Below are 18,754 nucleotides of genomic sequence, written 5' to 3'. Positions count from 1 at the left end.
AAAAAAAGTTTTGGGGTGTCTGTGAAATTACCTGGTGATCAAATATTTACTTAAACCAACTTTTATTCGCGTGCGAGAAATTATTCGCGAGGTTCGCGAGAGCCCCATCGTCGCTAGTATTTCTCGTCGCAATCTAGTCCTTGATGTATGGGCATAAAGACAACACAATTGTAGATACAGCTTGGTGGCGAAAATTAATTGCTGCGAACCAGTTTTTCAAGTCGTCGCAAATAAAATTTGGTTTACAGTGACTCCACCGACTGCATGGCTTGATATGGGACTATCTAGTATAGTTTTGGTAACATTCATATTGCATGTATGTTCCAGGCATGAAGCATCGTTTTTGAAAAGGGGAACCTGAAGTGGCCAAACCTAAAATATCAAATAATTCCTGCAGGTATGAAGGGGGTGACTCTATAATGGAATCTGATTTATATGGAATAATTGACCGTTCCTTTTATGCAATGTGCTGATCGACAATAAACAATTTACGCACTTCTCAGTTTACATGAAATATATTAAGCTCAGCAAAAATGCATTTTTCTATCTTTGCTAGCTTACCCGCATCAATTAGACCCAAATTAAAAAAAAAACCACACGTTTTTTTTGTTTAAAAAATCCTGTATCTTGCAACCAAAGAAAGTTTTATTCACTTATGGTTGTATTTTTCAAGAAAATTCAAATCGACGTACTATACTATATTAGTAGATTTTAACTGCATGGGGTTACTTCCCGCCACTAAACGTTTTATAAATAATGCACAGTTAAATGTTATACGTAAAGGATGCTGGATGGTCAACAAATTGCCAATCAGATCTGCTTGGAAAATTTAAATACATTTTTGACTATAAAACTACATGTATAACTATTTAGAGTAGGAAAAATTCAAATATTTTATACTAAAATTGAATGTTTTCCTTTATCTTTATATAGAAATCTTCGTCTTAAGGAGGTTAATATTGCAATGGCGCATCCATGATATGTTGAAAGGGGGTCGGAAACGACTGAGGGTCTGGGGGCTGACTTGAGACCCCCTGTAGGAGCACAGAGACGAAGCCCCCGGAAGCCCCCAAAGTTTTTTTATAGCATTGAATGATTTATTTTTGACGTCGTCGTGTCAATAACTGCCGTCAGGTGAGCAGCCAAATTGAATAACGCGCGTTAGCGCGTTATGATAATTTGTCTGCTCACCTGACGGCAGTTATTGACACGACGACGTCAAAAATAAATCATTTAATGCTTATATTTACATTCCCTTACTGAAGAAATCAATTGTTTACTGAAATAAATCGATATAAAGTGAAGACCACGGAGGGAGTAAATTAGTAACAGCAAGAACAGCTGATTTGCAATACCGGTTTAAACTGGTTTTCACAGAGACCGTTGAGATGAGATCGACGAGCATGAAAATATAATCCATGAAAAATAACTATTGAAATGTTGCTTTTAACAATATAGCAACTGTTTTGTTGAATAATTATAAAACATGGTGTTTTGACAACATTTATGAAATACATTTTTTAACCGATAACATAGAAATCACTGTTTGAGAACTACTTATGTAAATTACATGTAAATTCATACGCAGTGAATAGGTGTTGCATTTAGAGGCATTTAAACATCACGGAATTTAATGGAAAAACACAGTAGAATGTAAATATAAGGTGTTTAAAGACACCTTTGTGAGCTATTCTAGTAGTAAGACTTGAAATATTATAAGAATGATAAATAACAACAAAAACAGATTTGACATTCTTTTTCTATATATATATATATATATATATATATATATATATATATATATATATATATATATATATATATATATATATATATATATATATATATATATATATAGGTCCTGTACATATTTTTAAAATTTTAATCTACAAAAGGGGAGGGGGCGGACCCCCTGTGTATTGTATAAAAATGGCCATGCACAACAATCCAGTTCTCTTAACGTTTACTGTGGACAGCACTTGATTTTCTGAACATAACGTCCATAGGCCACGTACTGTGGTTGCTATTTGACACATCGGGCTCCAGTCCAAAATCCTTTAAATATTGCACAATGAAGTCCCCACTTTCCTTTCCTTTATGGGCCATGAATTCCATTAACACGAATTCCACGCGAACATTGTTAAAGAATTCGAACGCGCCTTTTAAAACATTCGCCTCAAACGTCTCCACGTCCATTTTGATGACGACACGACGACCTTTGAACTTGTACAAATCTAAGAGGTCGTCCAGCAATATGGTGTCAATCACGATGACGTCACTGTTTGCTGACACGCCCATCTGTTTGATAAAGGTCCCGCCCACGTTGAGATGAAATTTCCCAAGGGACACTTTTTCACGAGTATATGACAGCGCATTATGAATGATTGACATTCTGTCTTTGAGGTTATTGGTTTTCATGGAAGCACAGATTCGTCCCACATTATCACCTAATGCATCTATCGCCACCACTTGGTTACCCAACTTGGCCATTGTCAAGGCGAACACGCCCACATTTGCTCCAATGTCCAGAAAAATAATAGAAGGATCGGACTTCAGGATTCGGTATATATTCTGGATATGGTCTTCCTCCCACTTTCCTTCCCTAATGATCCTCCCCGAAACCCATTTGTCAATTGATGTAGGATAAACGAAAATATCTAGGGAATTCTCCATCTTGAGTTGCGTGCGCACAAAATTGTAACGTGAATTGCAGATTTCCTCCTCGTCATACCAAACACCATTCTCGTTCGTCAATACTTTACCAAAGACTTCATCACCTTCCAGAATCTTGCGTTTCTTACTCAGACACTGCGAGTTAATCAGAAAGTATAACCCTCCCATAATTAGGAGGGTGAGGGAGGCCAATCGACGGGGAAATTTCATTGTCGCCCCTGGTCACATGATACGAACATGTATATTACTCACTTCAAAGCGCTTTTACGAATCTTTACTATCTCAAACGAGAAAAGGGCTTTACTCTCTAAAATAATAAAAAGAGTGAATAATAGTTAAAATATTCAGAGACTTATAGTATATTTTGTATAGGAAGAATTCAATCTCAGCTATGTTGAAAATATAGTAGCGCGGACCAAGATATTTCGAACTTTATCGTTATATTACCTAACATAACGTCAATGTTTTGAAAAAGATATTGGTACGTCATTTCAAATACAGCACTTTGTAAAAGTGAAACTAGAAATACGCTGATCAAATTTGTCTAAATTAACAGTCTCACCTAAATATACAGTCTGACATTATATATTATAATTACTTATTAACACAAAGTGTATTAGGAAATGTTTAACTTTTATTTCATTACCTAGTCTATATGAAAATAAAGGGATATTGCCTCAAAATGTAATCTTGGCACCCCCCCCCCCCCCCTTTTTTTTTTGTTGTCGAGTCACTGGGAGTTATGTACATTGGACTAAAGTACATGTATATATGCACTAGACCCCCACCACCCGCGTACAACCAGAAAATACAAAGTACACCGATTAAATTGTCAAAACATACAGGCTAAAGTCATTGAAATAATTGTGTCGGATCATTTTAGTTTTAATCCTATTATGATAGCTAGGATTAAATGTTTTCTTCGAGGAACACGTATATACGGTCATGTATACGTTCAGAACATGCCGCACACACATTTTCAAACTAAATTTTAATAGAAGATTTACTAATAAATCCAAATATACACCTATTCTCAATAACAAATATAGAAATCTTATCCGTAATTTTGCTGAATGATTTAAACTTTCCTGTTTATTTTCTAATATGGACTGAGGATTCTTTAAAATAAAAAACGTTTTAGTGGGTGAAAACAGAGAGAGAGAGAGAGAGAGAGAGAGAGAGAGAGAGAGAGAGAGAGAGAGAGAGAGAGAGAGAGAGAGAGAATCATAAACAAATGGAATATTCATATATTTACCTTCGTATAAACTTGCCTTTAGTAAGTGCAATCGACTTACTCAAAGTGATCGGTACTAATAACGTGTTTTTAAATGTAATTGGCCTGGAATTCAATAACCTATTAACACACAGTAGCATATGTAGGTCATTTTTGGGGTTTATTTTTTGACAGACAGATATTTGGCTTATGCTACATGAAATAGACGGGTTAAAAACAACAAACAAACAAACAAACAAAAGATCAGCCGTCCTAAACTGTGGGTAATTAAAACAAAGATAGCGCTTTGAGAAATGAAATTATTTGCAAGATCGATATTGCCTTCTTATCACATGTATGACAGTATTACCTAGGTATGTAATGGGGTGCAAACGTTATGCGCGACACGCATGCTTGATTAGAATGCGCGGTAAAATATTCTATCTCTGCAAATAATTTCGGATATTTAAGCGTGGGTAAACTCGCTGAATCCTCCCTATTTTAAGTAAATAATTCATATCCGATCTGATTGGCTCCTCCACATTGTTATAAAGGAAATCTAACCAATCACGTCATTGCCTACGAATGCAAATACATGAATAGTGTGTTTTCAAAACATGATCTTAGTTTTCATACTGAAAAAAAAACGCTTTTAAATCGGTGCATGGATTAAATTTTTAAAACGATATTCATAAAAATTAGACAAAACCATTGAGTTGGCGGAAAGGCACTAAGCGAGAATGACCGTGGGTATTCAAAGAGGCATGCAAAGACCACACATTAACGAAGCATACACTGTTTGTTTAGGCCTTCTCTTTCACCGATTTGATGTCAATAAAACATTTTTTGTTCCTAGGAACATGTTACGTCATGTGTTCGTGAAAGCCAACGTAAATTTGAAATTGTCTTTTCTGATGGAACTTCATTAACATTCTGTGATGGTCAGAGGAAACTAACTGTTCCTGTACTGCTTTGAATACTTGTAACGTCGATGGTTATACTATATTTCTGATAATTAGAAGATGCATTTTATTGGAGTTGTTCTATTTTAAAAGCTATGAATCGGGAAGTTCAAGCTGACATCTGGATGTGCTGTTATGCTTCTATGAGCCTCAAAGCAGTGACCTTGATCCTTCACTGATATTGAATTGGATATTATGTCTTCTCTTTGATACATGTAAACTCGCAAGCAGACAGATACAAGCAGAAATAGAGACACTGTCCTCCTTTCTTTAGTTTCAGGAACATAAACATAAATCATTGAGGTTTATTTCGCTTTATTTTTTCTTGGTCTACTAAAAAATCTAACACTTCAAAATACAGGATGCAACATTCATAGCCTCATATACATGTTACCATTGTTAATGTTGTTATTCTCATACAGAGATTTACCTAGTTCCTGCATATCATTATTTTTTTCTATAGCCACACATAGTTAAGCAGTGCAACAGAGAGATTTTTTTTAATTGCTAGTTCATATCAACATTTTCCCCATAATTCAAACTTAATAAGATAATAACAGTTCACAGAAAAAGTATGAAATCAGTATACAAAATACCCATATTTATACTAGCTTTCAACAAAAGACAAATAAAAATTTTGGCCACTGTTTAATACACTCTGATAATGGATTCAGTTCACACAAAAGTCTGCTTGTGATCAAGCTCCAGGGGAATCCCCAGCCTCCTTCTGGTTTGAGGTGAAAGGTCAGAATACAGCTGACCACTGGCTGTGATTCCTGATGGTTTAGCCGAGGCTGACTGTTTTGAGTCCTTGGTTTGATTGTCTACTGAATTTTCTCCCCCTGATTGTGTAATCCCTGACTCCATGACCCCTGAACTTTTGACCTCACTCTTTTCCATATCACATGCAGCTTCATTGTTTCTATCACCTCCTCCACATTCCGTCCTCTCCTGAGCCAAGGAGGATAACTCTTCCTCCACAACAGGGACAGACAACTCTGGCCCCAAGAGTGAAAGTTCTTCTTCCACCAAAGGAGCTTTGACCTCCCTGCTGGGACTTTGCTCCAAGTTTGTGTCAGGGGATGGAAGGAGTCGCTCCAAATTTGGCTGATTGTCTGCGACACTGTCCTTATTTGGGGAAGAACTGGCAGACTTTGACCTCTCGGATAAGGTCACCTGACCAGCTGTTAACGGTAGGTTTGCCACTCTGCGCTGTTCCCATGGTGACTCATCAGTTGCTTCTTGCTAAAAATGAATTTAGATAGTCCATTACTGGTTTTTCATGTGTTCAAATTTATTCTATATAATTCTATGAATAATGGACATCATTATGTGACTTGCTTAATTCAAAAAACATATACCGGTATGTAATACATGTACCTGAAACTTTCTGTTTACAAAACTTACCATACAAAATTATACTGAAATTCAACATGTCAATTTTAGTTTCCAGATGGTCAGCTAAATACTGATCCAGAAGGATTTAGCATTTTGATTATTTTCTGATGTGCATTAATTAGCCCATCATGGTGCCAAAAATACTGATTCATAAGCAGAAGGCTGCGAAACTTGCAAATATTTATCTAACACATGTTTACAGAAGACTGCAAATGTAAAACTCCGATAAATGACTATCTAACAAAGTTGAATACTTACAACCCTGTCTTGTCTGTGGAGAGACTGGCTGTGTGAGAATTTCTCCTCCGAGTCCGAGGGACTGTTGACATGGCTGTAGTTTGGGGGTGGGTGGTCAGACATAGGTGTGGTAGCTCCATCACCATGGTAACCGCGGCCGGCATTGTGGGATTGTAGGATGTGGAGAATCATGGAGATGTCAGAGTTCATCTTGTTCTCCAGGCGAGTCAGTTGTCTGTCAACAAACAAAAAATCTTCATGAACTGTTATGAACAATGTTAGAAGTGTGGTATTTGCAATTTCATATTAAATAGTTTCAATTGAAAATATATACTATGAATTTATTAATAAGCATTCAATTGCATTTTGTATGCAATTAAAAGAAAAATTCCAATTTGGAAATATTCTGACTCTGAAAATACCCTGGTTATGCATCCTAAGTTTTTCAGCATAAACAGGTTTTAATGCAAATAATGTAGAAATATTATATCGAGGAAAATTATCTAAAACTGAGGAACATCGGGTGTGTCTTTTATATCATTCGGTCTCAGTCTTGGCTATAATCCCCCGTTTGCTGCTCACTGCTTAGTTATACCTTCTTTCCTGCCCATTACTGTAAATTTCTTACATTATGCGAGTACTTAATTCCGCTACCCCACTGGTTTGTACCAAATTACAAGATTATAAAATCCCGAATATGAAACTTTTTTCTCTATTTCCTATGGTTCTCAACACAATTAGAAAATAATGGCAAGATTTTAAAATCCACGATGGATGCTTCTTTCAATTTTAAGTGGATATTAATTCATGCATTTAATTAGAAATCTTCAGTATTACAGCCAGTCACCTTGTCAAATCCTCCAGTCGCCTCTCCATTTCCTGGGAGTGCTGTGAATGTTCTGATTGGGTGAAAGACGGTCGTGGAATGAGGGGTCTGTGGTCGCCCCCGGGGTGGGGGAGGTCATCAGAGAGGGGGGAGGGGCTGGAAATGGGAATCGTCATGGAGGAGGTCGACTTTGGCACACTGGAACTGGACTGTGTTTTAGGCTGAAACATTACATTATACACATGTAAAAAATCATTACTTAATTGAGTTATTGCTTTATTACTCTGGCACCACTGCAGCATTGGACTGTGTCTTAGGCTGAAGCATTAGGGATTCTTTTAGAAAAATATATAATGCACATATAAAACATATAAAAGAAAATTAAAATCAACTTTTTAGGCCAATTTATATCCACTTACATTTAACATGGATATTTACTAGGATGATTATAATTTTTTTAAATAAATAAGATGACTCTAAATGATTAGTTCGTAGTTTTTACTACCTGTTGTACAAGCTGTGTTCATATCGTTAAACATTACCTGAACTTTGTGGTCCTCCAAGAGGGGGGTCATATCCGGGTCACTGGACTTTCCCGCATCACAGCGACCAGTGACAGCACTGACCAAGTTGTTGACATTGGCAAAAGCTCCTATAACCAAACAGTCAATTAATGCTTGATCTGTGACACTAATTAATTCTATAGGAAATGTTTTTTTATCTGTAAATCATATTCATAAACTATTGTAGAAGAATACTAGCATTAGAGATTTTCTCATTTCATTGTTTTGCAGAGATGGTTGCTTTGTTGATAGTTCTCTCTGTATTATAACCCAGTCTTAAAATTATTCCCGTTCACAAAAATGGTCGTATGTTGGATGCAAAAGTATTAAATGTGACAAAAGTTATCTTTTAAGTATCATATGAAAATATTTTTTTGTATCATACTTTCGTATAATTATTTATACATGTACTAGCATTGTGGTACTTGCTCAATTTTCCTTGATTTTATGACTTGCCCAATACTTTCAGCCAACTTATTTTTAATGAAAACTTAAACATGCATGCTTGTATACCAGTGTATGTACCTGCAAAAGATGAAAACCCTGATGGTTGTCTCCTTTCCTCTTTTCTTTTAAACTCGGAAAACTTTGCCGGAGTGACGTCAAGTCCTGCCTTGGCTGGGGAAAACTCCAGGATCCCTGCCCCACTTTCTCGAATCTCCTCGTCTGAAGAGTCGTCAAAAGACATTGACACAGTTGGACCATCCTCTGCAAGTCTATCTCGACGTAGGCGACGAGCCCGAGATGGCTGGAAATTAAACTCATGGGGCTGCTCATCTCGCCCTAAATTAACAAATTGACAATTCTTGAGCTGAATTAATTCTTCTTCTCACTGGTTACATATACATTGTACTTAAATCAGAATGCATTGGGATCAAAGATTTGTGTCAGAATTGGAAAATTGTTGGATAAGATGGTTTTTAAACAAATAAGATTTTAACTCTTTTTTTTAAATTTGGAAGTCAGAATTGATAGCATTTAAATATCACTCCTTTAAGATTGGAAAACTTGGAGACCATTAAATACCTAGACTAGCAGAATCAGAATGATAGGATCGGATGTTCTTCCTCTTCCAGAAAGCGTTTGCCCGAGCATTGGAGCTCTCATCTTGACGACCATCCAAGTCAACCTTTCATAGAGAAATACTTATTTATATACTTATGACAAAACTTAGGTCAGCTTTTCTATGCAAGCATATAATAGTAACTTAGTTATCCTTGTAAAGAAAACCAACAAATTCAAACTTTTCTAGAATTGCTTATTCATGCAAAAACCATATTGATCTGGTACTTGAATATGGCATAATTAATAACATACAATAGGAGAAAAATCAAAATTATTTCAATCAAAAATTTATTCAATTAAAGTAAAAACACTGTTAGGCTAAATTCTGACTCAATTCTATACCTAACAGCACAAACATAATTTTCAAGGTCACTTACATCACGAAGGTCAAAGGTCACTTCTAGATTTTTGACAAAGTGTTCCGCGAACTCTGGATACATGTCAAGGATCTCCAGGAGGTCATCACGGTGAATCTTGTGAAGGTCGCAGTAGGTCAAAGCTCGTACATTACAGCTTGACTTTCCCACAGTCTCGTAGCGACACAAGTTCTCTCCAAATATATCATCCTTCCCTGCAACATAGTAAGCACAAAAAAAACAAAACAGGCTGTATGAGAAATGACCAACATGCAATACATATAAATTGTTAGGATTGTTAATACTAATGAGTGAAATTTTTATTTATAATGCAAAATAATACAACACATACACTGATAGATTTAACAATTTGGCACTAATTTTGTAAGTACAATTATATAAATACACGCATTTGTTATCTTTACAAGAAATTCTACATGCAAGGTTATTTTCACACTTGTTATTATAATTGTTAAATTGTTACTGGCTAAAATCTAATACATGTAAAACCACAGAAAATTATAGGTTAATATAAACTTAAGTTATTTCAAACCCTAGAGAACTGTATCAATTCTGGAGTATTACCTAATATTGCCACGACTATGTCATCTCTTAGGATTTCTATTGACCCCCGAGATATGAAGTACAGTGCCGTTAGTACATCCCCCCGATGGACCAAAGTGTCCCCAGGAGGAACGTGTGTCGTCTTGAATTTCATCGACAAAGCCCGGAGGCATCCAGGACTGGCCCCTGAAAAAAGTAAATTACAAATAATTACATGCAAATTTTAAAAAATATAATTTTGCATGCTTTCAATCATGATAAGTATGTAAATCTTTTAACAGTAACTTTTACTATAAATATTTTAGGACAGACAAAAACGCTTTGAATTTTACAGCACAACTTGATGGATTAATTGTAATCAAATTTAAAATAATTGATAGTTTCCATGCACTAACAAATAAATCTTAATTTAAGAAATGACATTCAGGAAATGGACTATCGTACTTATAAACTGTCTCCATACACTTTAAGATATCTGAGGCAATCTAATACAATGTCATATGACTGACAAAGGTACATCATTATAAAAAGCAACATGGATTTGATATTTCACCTGTAAAGGCAGGACAATTATTGATGAGGTTTTTATTCAGATGTAAACAGATATCTGCCTGTAAACATTCAGGGAAACTCTTCAACACCTGAAGGAAGAAAAAGATAACTCATTTCAAAAAACTCTTATAAACAGTTTAACTTGCTGATATAAGAATCAGTTGTCATCACCCGTACTGCTCACATTTTTATTTTTTGTCAGTTCATGGTAAATGAAAAAAAAAATGCTGAATTAGAGTTAAAAAAAATATCTTGTCTTATCTACTGTATATACAAAGGATAAGTTAGGAGGCCAACATGTGCAAAAGCTTCAATCACCATGGCAGAAGATATCATCATTTGGTATCTTAGACATCTATTAAACATTTCAAATATAAGCTGTATCTTATGTAACAGATGTCTGAGAAGCTAAGACGTGTCTTGTCATGTTAATGGAAAAAGCAAATAGATGTCCTAAAAATAATTTTGCGAGATTAAATGCATGCAATAAAACCTCATACAATGAAACCTGAATATCATAAACCAAGATGACTAACAAGGATGGAGTTTTGTAGAAGATAAAAAAACGTTGAATTTCAAAAACAAATAAAAATCTAAATTGGAACACAAAATTAAAGCCAGTCAGATCAAGGACAATGATTCGGATGAGGTTTCTGGTTTAAGCAGGTAGTCTATATAATAACTTGCCATGTTCATATCAATGCCGTTCGTATAGGACCAGGAATGTTGGAAGTACTCCTCCAGTCTCTGTCGCAGCGGATTGGGAATCTGGTGGAATCGGATAAACTCCTTAATCCGCAGCATGTGGACATGATACCTTGAGGTCCCAGAGTACAGGCGCTGGATGATGGCAGAAACGTTACCAAAGATACTGGCATACATCAAGGCTAGAAAACAAAAGGAGACTCTAGGAATAGTATTCATGATCAAATAATTGATGCAATCTCAAAAAGTTGCCCTAAATTTTTCTCCATCAAGTTCACCCATTAATCTTTCAATTCTAATAAATCTTCATATTAGATACAAGTAAGCAAGGAATCTTTGACAGATTTTTTGCCATGAGTTTAATACCAATATCATATTACAATTTCATACAATAAACCTATACAATTTGCCCCTCCCATAGACTAACCCCCTACTTACATCCAATTAACATGATGAGAATGGAGAAAATCTTCTCCGAGTTTGTATTTGGCGAGACGTTCCCAAAACCCACGCTGGTTAAACTGCTAAATGTGAAATACAGTGCAGTGACGTATTTGGACTTTATCGTGGGTCCTCCCGTTCCGTTGACGTATTTCTGGTGAGTCTGTTCAGCCAGTTCGTCCAGCCAGCCGATCTTCAGATCCCCTAGCATGGGCCGTTCCATGTTCCCTATGGCGTACCAGATACAAGCCAGCCAATGGGCGATGAGAGCAAAGACCAGCATCAGAAGCATCAGAACGGCTGCTCCATACTCCGAGTAGCGGTCAAGCTTCCTAGCAACCCTGACCAATCTCAAAAGGCGAGCAGTTTTTAGAAGTCCAATAAGAGTTGTGGTCTGAAAATAGATAGTTATAATTATGTAATGTAAACGACTTCAGTACTGTATATTGTTTCATTGACACTGCTGAGTGGGGCTCAAAAGTTACAGGCCAATACAAGATTCTTAAAATGTTTTACTGTAAATGGTTTTTCGGGGACAGGTTTTCTTGAAAAAATTACCATAAACTATTAACCATTAAGAATCTTCAATAAATTACCACAAAAACTATTCCACTATAACAAAACATTAATTTGGAAATAGAACTTGTGTGTAAAGGGTATACCCACAAAATCTACACATTTTCCACCTTTATATGTTAAAATATGTAAGTGAATAAAAAATCTTGTCATTTTGAGACAAGTAAGAAAATAAAACGTGACAATTCTACAAAATTGAATAAAAATTTTGATCTAAACTGACCTCATCAGTTTCTGATCCAAAAAGTAAAAGATCAAATGGAATGGCAGCCACCACATCAATGAGGAACCACCCCTTGAAGTAGTGGACCATTATCTTCCCAGGGTCACTGACCACCTCATCGTTCTTATTTACGTAGGTCGTGCGGAAATTAATCAGGATGTCGACGATGAACATGATATCCACAATAAGGTCGATGACTGTCAGGGGGTCGCTGTAGCGGCTCTGGATGCTCTGATTGGACGGTTTTTTCTTCTCCTCGCTTAGGACAAACGCGGCAGAGTACGGGGTGAAAATGGCCGTGTAGATCACCAGTAGCAGAATTATCCAATCCCAGACAGCCTTTAGTTAGAAAAGAGAAAAAACTATAACCTAGCTTAGAAACAAATAATAGAAAAAACAAATGTAACAGCTAGGAGAAATAATGATGGACCAGAACTGGATTTGAACCTGGGCCCCTAGAATTAATCTCTACTCAGGGATTGCCCGTCTCGGCACTAAATGTCACAACAAGATGGGATAAATAATGATGGAATCAAATTAGCACTTGTTTAATATTTAATATGTACCTTGAAAGGAGAGTAATGTAGAATGGTGAACTTGTGTATCCTGGGAGACTGCAGCTTATACTCCGGCAGGACATCAGCTCCAAGGGAGAGAACCTACAAAATTAGAATCAGAGGACTGAAAGTACTGCCATCTTTAAAGACAGAAGTATTAAGATTTAACTATATCACTATTTCATAGTAAGATGAACATTCAGTCTGGACCATATTTCATATTTAACATATCAAAATCTTGTACAAATTTGAATGAATGTAATTTGTAAGAATGAATATTCAGTCTGGACCATATTTCATATTTAATAGATTATAAAATCTTGTACAAATTAAAGTACATCTGATTCAATATATACTTCAATAACTTAATAACCATAATGATTTAAAGTCTTATATATTATAATTTACACACGGAATAAAGATTAAATAAAAGCAAAATTAATTAGAACCCAATATTAAAATGGCATAAATATTAAGCAGAAAGTTTGGCTCAGTTTCCATTTGTAAATCTGTCTACTAGATCAAGGTACTCAATAAGTGAAAAACAAAATTAACTAACAGATTGGAAAGTCTTATAAAAAAACTTCTAAAATTTCAACTTGTGCTCACTTTATTAACACAAGAGGCCCATGGGCCACATCGCTCACCTGAACAACAGTTCATTGTAACATTCTATTTCATAGCATATGTTATTTCTATTTTAAACTTTGAACCCCTTTCTGGGGCCCCAGTATTGGTCCGGGGTTTATGGTTGGCTTTAACAACTACACTATTTGAGGATCCTTGCATTGTAATCTCACAAACTGTAGCATTGTAGTTCTCAAGAAGAAAATTTTTAAACATTTTCCATATATATTTCTATGTTAAACTTTGAACCCCACTTGGGGCCTCAGTATTGGTCTGGGGGTCTTGGGGCCCCAGTATTAGTCCGGGGGTCACGATTTTACCAATTTAGAATCTACAATAGCCAATGATGCTTGCAAAGTAATCTCACAAACTGTTGCACTGTAGTTCTTGAGAAGAAGATTTTTAAACATGTTCCCTATATATTTCTATGTTAATTTTGAACCCCTACTAGGGCCCCAATATTAGTCTGGGGGTCACGGCTTCCCCAATTTAGAAAGTAAGTAAAGTAATCTCACAAAGTATGACATTGTAGTTCTCGAAAAGATTTTTTTTTAACATGTTGCCTATATATTTCTATGTTAAACTTTGAAACCCTCTTGATGCCCCAAGTGTTAGTCCGAGGGTCATGATTTTAACACATTAGAATCTACAATTACCAAGGATGTATGCATAGTGATATCCCAAACTGTTGCATTGTAGTTCTTAAGAAGAAGATTTTTAAACATTTTTCTTGCATATGTTAAACTTTGAACCCCGCCTGGGGGCCCAGTTTTTGCCCGGGGGTCACAATTTTAACAATTTAGAATCTTCACTATACATACAAGCTTAATATATATAAATATTGGCTTTTCTGGTGCAGTGGTTCTTGAGAAGAAGATTTTAAAACATTTATCCTATTTATTTCTATGTTAAACTTTGAACCCCGCCTGGGGCCCCAGTTTTGGTCTGGGAGTCACGATTTTTATAATTTAATATCTTCACTATATATACAAGCTTTTGTGTAAATGTTGGCATTTCTATGGCAGTGGGTCTTGAGAAGATGATTTTTAAACATTTTTCCTACGTATTTCCATGTTAAATTTTGAACCCCGCCTGGGGCCCCAGCTTGGTCCGGGGGTCACGATTTTTACAATTTAGAATCTTCACTATATATACAAGCTTTTGTGTAAATGTTGGCATTTCTGGTGCAGTGGTTCTTGAGAAGAAGATTTTTAAACATTTTCCAATGCATTTCAATGTTAAACTTTGAACCCCGCCTGGGGCCCCAGTTTTGGTCCGGGGGTCGCGATTTTTACAATTCAGAATTTTCACTATATATACAAGCTTTTGTGTAAATATTGGCATTTCTGGTGCAGTGGTTCTTGAGAAGAAGATTTTTAAACATTTTTCCAATGTATTTCCATGTTAGATTTTGAACCCCGCCTGCGGCCCCAGTTTTGGTCCGGGGGTCACGATTTTTACAATTTAGAATCTTCACTATATATACAAGCTTTTGTGTAAATATTGGCATTTCTGGTGCAGTGGTTCTTGAGAAGAAGATTTTTTAAGACATGCACCCTATTATCACTGTCTCGTAATTATCTCCCCTTTAAAAAGGGTTGTACGCTTTATTTTAAAAATTTAGAATCCCCTTTTCATAAGGATGCTTTGCACCAAGTTTGGTTAAATTTGGCCTAGAGGTTTTTGAGAAGAAGTAAAAAATGTGAAAAGTTTACAGACGGACGGACGGACAGACGGACGGACGGACGGACGACGGACAACGAGTGATCAGAAAAGCTCACTTGAACCTTCGGTTCAGGTGAGCTAAAAACTCTTTAAAATTTCTGTACATAAATACTTTATGTAACATTTCTATCAGTTTAAATTACAGGAATCTGAGTTAATCACTCCATCATAACTACAATGTACTCATTTTTATATACCCTAAGTGTAAGCAAACGGAAACAATAATTGTCATACTCAACAGTACTCTGCAATTTTTATTTTTGATAAAAATAATGTATTATATATAATTATTTACTGGCTATGAGGACGATAGCAAATTTATTGTCCCCCAAGACAGCAACTACTGTACCCAGGTTACTACATTTGGCTGTGTATTTCATTTAGCGCATTTTGCGGAATGCGGCTTCCGTTAAATCAAGTAGATTGCCTATTGCCATGCACAAATGTATAAGAATAGTCACATTCAGGAATACGTTAATTCAAATCCATGCCAACTTGTTCAAAAACTAATTTCCGCCATATATCGTACACAACAAATAGTTGCTGTCGGGGGGGGGGGGCAATAAAATTGTTATCGCCTGAGTAGTCAGTAATTAAAATAGGTTTTTTTATTATACTGAAGAATACTTAAGAACACTTTATTTGTCAGCGATGCAGAATATATAATATAGTGATTGGATAATGTCAGAGGTGTTCAGAGTAAAAAAAAAAAAAAAGAGGGTAATGGAATGCTGCCGGTGAATAGTTTTGATGACTGTTCACCATGGGCAGATAGCATAGAAACTATTTCACGATTAGATATAAAAGCATGTTTATTTGCTATAATTTTATATAGAAAATATTCCCAGAGATATAATAAATATAGATAAATCTAGCTACAAAAACTAATAGATGAAAAAATCTACATGGCAAGGCTATGAGTTGTCATAATAAGATAAAATATAAATGATCCAATAATAAATATTGTCCGCTTGTTACAAAAGAAAAAAACTATGAGAAAACCTCTGCATTTTGTGATAGTTAAACTATAAAGTAAACTTGTGATTTTTAATGAATTATATACATTTATGCATGTATTGAATAAAAACCCAGAACATGAAATCAGGATAACTTCTAGAGAGTCAGCGAAGTTACTCGCCACACTTCGATGAATTTTGTAGGAAAAATATGAAAAATCAGCTACAAGAAAATCTCGGCACATCTAGAGAGACTCTTCACACATGGATGAATTATACCGTAGGTTTACGTCCACGCAAAAATGTCATAGCTTCGTTCATTATTTTGACTGGATTGTCGCTTAATTTGCGGACAAGACTAAATTTGTCATCCGGAGTCATTCCGATCCCTGCATTTAAATCTCCACCCTCTGGATAAACTCCACCTTCAAGTGGTGGCTGCAGGGGTCCCTTTTCCGCAGAAAAAACTTCAAGGCTTCCTAAATCCTATTTCAATTGAAATATGCATGCAAAATATGACCCATTCAATACAAACTGCTTTACTACAGCATGACACAGCTACAGCAAACAGGCTTAAAATGAATTCACTCATACAGTGAAGTTATATACATGTTAGTTTCATTACTCTAGTTTTAAAATGTACTTTCATAAACTTACTAGATATATCATATTTTTTTGTACCTGAGGTATATCATTATTAGTAAGTTTTACTGTACCGGTAACTTACATAAATTTAAGGTAAGGTTTGCGGGTTGCATTTTTTAGAGGTTGTACCAAAGTTACATACCATTTTGTTTACTATACTAAAGTCTTTTTTCTCATGAAATTCAAATGAATTTTGCCCATCCCGTTTTATAAATACAAAAGGTCAAAGTTCATGATTTCCAATGTTCATTTTGATGAAATGTAAACAATTTCGTGAAAATATGTACATTTTATATGTGACTAATATGGGGGTTATTTATGCTTAAAATGTTCGAAAATAATATCACTATTAATATCATGATTCACTTTTATTAATTTCTGATGAACTATCTAAAATTAGAATAAAATGCAACAAAAGTCTTAATTTTGGACTACTATTATGTAAACAAAAACATCTTATTTGAAACCTTTCCAAGTCCACCGATTTCAGGAAAAACATTTCTTAGAATATGTGTAATCTGATGTTTCTAAAACACTATTCAAAACCATATGATGCGGATTTCGTTTTCGTGGAAATTGATAAAATGCTTGTGTCCTCTTATTTTTTCATTGAAACTAAAAAACCCTGCGAAATAAAAAAAACTGGAATCAATTTTGAAGTCATATAAATTTTGACGTCATAACTAAAATAAAGGGTAGTTGGTGTTACGTCACAATGAAAATGTGTGAGTTATCTCCCTGTAACTGCAAACCTTACCTTAATAACTTTTTCTAAACAATAACTGAAATTGCTCATTACAAAACCATTCCAAAATAATTCTATAGTTCTCAATCCTGTCCATCTGCTCTTAACAATTTAAGACATTTTCCTGTGCTATAAATTTCCAGTTCATGTGGTTAAAGATATAGATAGAGAAAAACAATAAAACGAACCGAACACAATTGAATGATGCCTAGAACATTTAGACGGGGTAATAAATAAACCATTAACTTGATCTGTCTAAAGATCAGCCTCCCATAAAACAATATCTCATAAATCTAGCACATTAAAAACCATTCAGTTAAATAAATTCATTCTATTTCAATGTACCTAATTATTATAATCTTATCAAATCTACATGATAATATAACAACATGTTAATATACGTCATTTATTTTTCTGCCCCACCGAGAGTATCCTAGACTCTGTCTTATTTACAATACATAAATATATAGGGCACATTATGTTCACCATATTAATGCTTTTTTCGTGTTCATCCCCATCTCATCTTGATTGCCCGATATCAATGAATTTCCATGCTGATCTGAGCTTTAATATTCCATTAATAAGCGCTGCTGCAATCTCCTCCATTCTACGATCAAACTAATTTATATCTTGCACATTCTGTTATTGAGGCAAGCTTCAGCTAAGACATAAAACCTCCAAACTCAATTACCGAGTTCATTATTAGAAACTGTGCATGACTACAAAACCGAATTTTGCATGAGAATTCAAAGCATTTTTGCTGCAAAATTTTTGCAAAAATTAATGTTGCAGTCTAAAAAATTTAAAAAGATTAAATAATAAGTTCAAGTATTCTCATTAAAGACCTCAAAAAAAGTACCTGTTGCAAAATTGATTTTTTTTTCATTAAAGTGTCAGATTTGCAAATTCATTTTTGTTCATTTAAATAAAGATTACATACCATTTTCTTTGCTGACATTTTACAGAATATCATAGCATTTATTTTGTCCTCTCCTTCAAAGGAATCACTTAATTTTTGGTCCATTTATATCCTCAGATAACACAGTATAATCAGAAATAAAGTATAATTAAATGTACCATAGATCTATTCCATTAGTAATCTAGTGTTTCTGCATGTTGCACGTTAAGTTTTGTCTATGAGACAA

At 35.1% G+C, this 18,754-nt stretch overlaps 2 protein-coding genes across 8 annotated transcripts in view; both read right to left on the bottom strand.

The window, feature by feature from the left end:
* Positions 1–1,866: 1,866 nt before the first annotated feature.
* Positions 1,867–4,036, bottom strand: LOC105328900 (hypothetical protein). The gene is made up of 2 exons (XM_011429935.4): positions 3,929–4,036; positions 1,867–2,980 (listed from the first exon to the last, which is right to left on the bottom strand). The coding sequence occupies exon 2, from the start codon at positions 2,881–2,883 to the stop codon at positions 1,957–1,959; it is 927 nt and encodes a 308-aa protein (XP_011428237.3). The 5' UTR covers positions 2,884–2,980; positions 3,929–4,036; the 3' UTR covers positions 1,867–1,956.
* A 1,110-nt stretch (positions 4,037–5,146) lies between these two features.
* The window catches only part of LOC105328901 (potassium voltage-gated channel subfamily H member 6), a 51,172-nt gene continuing 37,564 nt past the window's right edge, over positions 5,147–18,754 (bottom strand). For 4 of the 7 annotated variants that reach the window (XM_066074291.1, XM_066074294.1, XM_066074292.1 and 1 more), the window contains 14 exons: positions 16,499–16,705; positions 12,921–13,013; positions 12,355–12,693; positions 11,553–11,949; positions 11,097–11,296; positions 10,411–10,498; positions 9,880–10,043; positions 9,315–9,515; positions 8,899–9,001; positions 8,398–8,655; positions 7,852–7,961; positions 7,331–7,530; positions 6,505–6,718; positions 5,147–6,093 (listed from right to left, as the gene is read on the bottom strand). In XM_066074291.1, the coding sequence (XP_065930363.1) occupies positions 5,524–6,093; positions 6,505–6,718; positions 7,331–7,530; positions 7,852–7,961; positions 8,398–8,655; positions 8,899–9,001; positions 9,315–9,515; positions 9,880–10,043; positions 10,411–10,498; positions 11,097–11,296; positions 11,553–11,949; positions 12,355–12,693; positions 12,921–13,013; positions 16,499–16,705 (3,144 nt within the window). In that variant the 3' untranslated portion in view covers positions 5,147–5,523. Of the gene's footprint in view, positions 6,094–6,504; positions 6,719–7,330; positions 7,531–7,851; positions 7,962–8,397; positions 8,656–8,898; positions 9,002–9,314; positions 9,516–9,878; positions 10,044–10,410; positions 10,499–11,096; positions 11,297–11,552; positions 11,950–12,354; positions 12,694–12,920; positions 13,014–16,498; positions 16,706–18,754 lie in introns of all 7 variants that reach the window. The other 3 variants (XM_034454317.2, XM_034454321.2, XM_066074296.1) reach the window with 3 other exon arrangements.

This window comes from Magallana gigas, chromosome 10, assembly GCF_963853765.1.
Source record: "Magallana gigas chromosome 10, xbMagGiga1.1, whole genome shotgun sequence".
Lineage (NCBI taxonomy): Eukaryota > Metazoa > Mollusca > Bivalvia > Ostreida > Ostreidae > Magallana > Magallana gigas.
This window is presented reverse-complemented; position numbering and strand designations above follow the sequence as displayed.

Excerpts from the sequence above, each read along its gene's own strand:
- LOC105328900 (XM_011429935.4), bottom strand. The coding sequence starts at position 2,883 with ATGAAATTTCCCCGTCGATTGGCCTCCCTCACCCTCCTAATTATGGGA.